The 3,773-nt window shown below is 51.3% G+C and overlaps 1 protein-coding gene across 1 annotated transcript in view; it reads left to right on the forward strand.

The window, feature by feature from the left end:
• Positions 1–726: 726 nt before the first annotated feature.
• LOC311248733 (xanthine dehydrogenase/oxidase-like) overlaps positions 727–3,773 on the forward strand; it is a gene marked incomplete at both ends in the record, with an annotated part of 24,846 nt that continues 21,799 nt past the window's right edge. Inside the window, one exon of the mRNA XM_084339565.1 lies at positions 727–808. Within this exon, the coding sequence (XP_084195691.1) occupies positions 727–808 (82 nt within the window). The remainder of the gene's footprint in view (positions 809–3,773) is intronic.

Below are 3,773 nucleotides of genomic sequence, written 5' to 3' on the forward strand. Positions count from 1 at the left end.
CCTCCGGCTTGGGCCCGCCGTCATACTGACTCAATTGGCAGAGTCAGCGGGAGGAGAGTCGATGGGTGGTAATCTGGTCGTTGTAAACAGCGACTCCTACAGGTCGGTCAGCGCGCCTGCACAGCAAAGACAGGAAATGGCGGGGGTAGTGTGAGCCTCCCACACGTTACACCTCGCCAATGAGAGTCCGCGCTGGCAGGTGAAAAGAAGTGGCTGGCTGACTCCGCATGTATCGGAGGGGACATGTGATGGGCTTCTATCCTCCCTACGGCCGGCCAGTGGGGGGCACATGTGAGCAACGATCAGGACAGGGGAGGGAGAATTGGCACGAGAGGAAATTGGGATGGGAGAAAAATCACAGAAAAAGGAGGAGAAAAAGTAGATTATTTTTTTTTAAACTATAAATCAAATCAGAAATATATCTATATTATATTATATGTATATTATTCTATTATTTTATTATATTATATTATAGTACATTGTATTATATTTTATTATAGTATATTATATTATATTACATATTGTATTATTTTATATTATATTACATTATATTATATTACATTATATTGTATTATATAATTATATTATATTATAGTACATTATATTACATTATATTGTATTATATAATTATATTATATTATAGTACATTATATTACATTATATTGTATTATATTATATTGTATTATATATGATCTGTAGAGAAAGAGTGTTTCTGTGTGTTCTCAGACAGAACCGCTGGACTAAGAGAGGCCTGGCTGTTGTTCCCACCAAGTTCGGCATCAGTTTCACTGCCTTCTTCCTCAACCAGGTACAGTATACCTGAGTGTCTTTAACCCTAACCCTAACCCTAACACTAACCCTAACCCCTACTGTGGGTCTGGGGAGGGTGTAGACTACCGCATGTCTCCTCTGTGGGTCTGGGGAGGGTGTAGACTACCACATGTCTCCTCTGTTGGTCTGGGGAGGGTGTAGACTACCGCATGTCTCCTCTGTTGGTCTGGGGAGGGTGTAGACTACCACATGTCTCCTATGTTGGTCTGGGGAGGGTGTAGACTACCACATGTCTCCGCTGTTGGTCTGGGGAGGGTGTAGACTACCACATGTCTCCGCTGTTGGTCTGGGGAGGGTGTAGACTACCACATGTCTCCTCTGTTGGTCTGGGGAGGGTGTAGACTACCACATGTCTCTGTTGGTCTGGGGAGGGTGTAGACTACCACATGTCTCCTCTGTTGGTCTGGGGAGGGTGTAGACTAGTAGACTACCACATGTCTCCTCTGTCGGTCTGGGGAGGGTGTAGACTACCACACGTCTCCTCTGTTGGTCTGGGGAGGGTGTAGACTACCACATGTCTCTGTTGGTCTGGGGAGGGTGTAGACTACCACATGTCTCTTCTGTTGGTCTGGGGAGGGTGTAGACTACCACATGTCTCCTCTGTTGGTCTGGGGAGGGTGTAGACTACCACATGTCTCTTCTGTTGGTCTGGGGAGGGTGTAGACTACCACATGTCTCCTCTGTGGGTCTGGGGAGGGTGTAGACTACCACATGTCTCTGTGGGTCTGGGGAGGGTGTAGACTAGCACATGTCTCCTCTGTGGGTCTGGGGAGGGTGTAGACTACCACATGTCTCCTCCTCTGTGGGTCTGGGGAGGGTGTAGACTACCACATGTCTCCTCTGTTGGTCTGGGAGGGTTTAGACTACCACATGTCTCCTCTGTTGGTCTGGGGAGGGTGTAGACTACCACACGTCTCCTCTCTGTTGGTCTGGGGAGGGTGTAGACTACCACATGTGTCTGTGGGTCTGGGGAGGGTGTAGACTACTACATGTCTCCTCTGTTGGTATGGGGAGGGTGTAGACTACCACATGTCTCCTATGTTGGTCTGGGGAGGGTGTAGACTACCACATGTCTCTGTGGGTCTGGGGAGGGTGTAGACTACTACATGTCTCCTCTGTTGGTCTGGGGAGGGTGTAGACTACCACATGTCTCCTCTGTTGGTCTGGGGAGGGTGTAGACTACCACATGTCTCTGTGGGTCTGGGGAGGGTGTAGACTAGCACATGTCTCCTCTGTGGGTCTGGGGAGGGTGTAGACTACCACATGTCTCCTCTGTGGGTCTGGGGAGGGTGTAGACTACCACACGTCTCCTCTCTGTTGGTCTGGGGAGGGTGTAGACTACCACATGTGTCTGTGGGTCTGGGGAGGGTGTAGACTACTACATGTCTCCTCTGTTGGTCTGGGGAGGGTGTAGACTACCACATGTCTCCTCTGTTGGTCTGGGGAGGGTGTAGACTACCACATGTCTCCTCTCTGTTGGTCTGGGGAGGGTGTAGACTACCACATGTCTCCTCTGTTGGTCTGGGGAGGGTGTAGACTACCACATGTCTCCTATGTTGGTCTGGGGAGGGTGTAGACTACTACATGTCTCTGTGGGTCTGGGGAGGGTGTAGACTACCACATGTCTCTGTGGGTCTGGGGAGGGTGTAGACTACTACATGTCTCCTCTGTTGGTCTGGGGAGGGTGTAGACTACCACATGTCTCCTCTGTTGGTCTGGGGAGGGTGTAGACTACCACATGTCTCTGTGGGTCTGGGGAGGGTGTAGACTACCACATGTCTCCTCTGTCGGTCTGGGGAGGGTGTAGACTACCACATGTCTCCTCTGTTGGTCTGGGGAGGGTGTAGACTACCACATGTCTCCTCTGTTGGTCTGGGGAGGGTGTAGACTACCACATGTCTCCTCTGTTGGTCTGGGGAGGGTGTAGACTACCACATGTCTCCTCTGTTGGTCTGGGGAGGGTGTAGACTACCACATGTCTCCTCTGTTGGTCTGGGGAGGGTGTAGACTACCACATGTCTCCTCTGTTGGTCTGGGGAGGGTGTAGACTAACCACATGTCTCTGTGGGTCTGGGGAGGGTGTAGACTAACCACATGTCTCTGTGGGTCTGGGGAGGGTGTAGACTACCACATGTCTCTGTGGGTCTGGGGAGGGTGTAGACTACCACATGTCTCTGTGGGTCTGGGGAGGGTGTAGACTACCACATGTCTCCTCTGTTGGTCTGGGGATGGTGTAGACTACCACATGTCTCCTCTGTTGGTCTGGGGAGGGTGTAGACTAACCACATGTCTCTGTGGGTCTGGGGAGGGTGTAGACTACCGCATGTCTCCTCTGTTGGTCTGGGGAGGGTGTAGACTACCACATGTCTCCTCTGTTAGTCTGGGGAGGGTGTAGACTACCACATGTCTCCTCTGTTGGTCTGGGGAGGGTGTAGACTACCACATGTCTCCTCTGTTGGTCTGGGGAGGGTGTAGACTACCACATGTCTCCTCTGTGGTCTGGGGAGGGTGTAGACTACCACATGTCTCCTCTGTTGGTCTGGGGAGGGTGTAGACTACCACATGTCTCCTCTGTTGGTCTGGGGAGGGTGTAGACTACCACATGTCTCCTCTGTTGGTCTGGGGAGGGTGTAGACTACCACATGTCTCCTCTGTTGGTCTGGAGGAGGGTGTAGACTACCACATGTCTCCTCTGTTGGTCTGGGGAGGGTGTAGACTACCACATGTCTCCTCTGTTGGTCTGGGGAGGGTGTAGACTACCACATGTCTCTGTTGGTCTGGGGAGGGTGTAGATCACTACATGTCTCCTCTGTTGGTCTGGGGAGGGTGTAGACTACCACACGTCTCCTCTGTTGGTCTGGGGAGGGTGTAGACTAGCACATGTCTCTGTGGGTCTGGGGAGGGTGTAGACTACCACATGTCTCTGTGGGTCTGGGGAGGGT

Source organism: Notolepis coatsorum, assembly GCF_963971535.1.
Source record: "Notolepis coatsorum genome assembly, contig: SCAFFOLD_1966, whole genome shotgun sequence".
Classification (NCBI taxonomy): Eukaryota; Metazoa; Chordata; class Actinopteri; order Aulopiformes; family Paralepididae; genus Notolepis; species Notolepis coatsorum.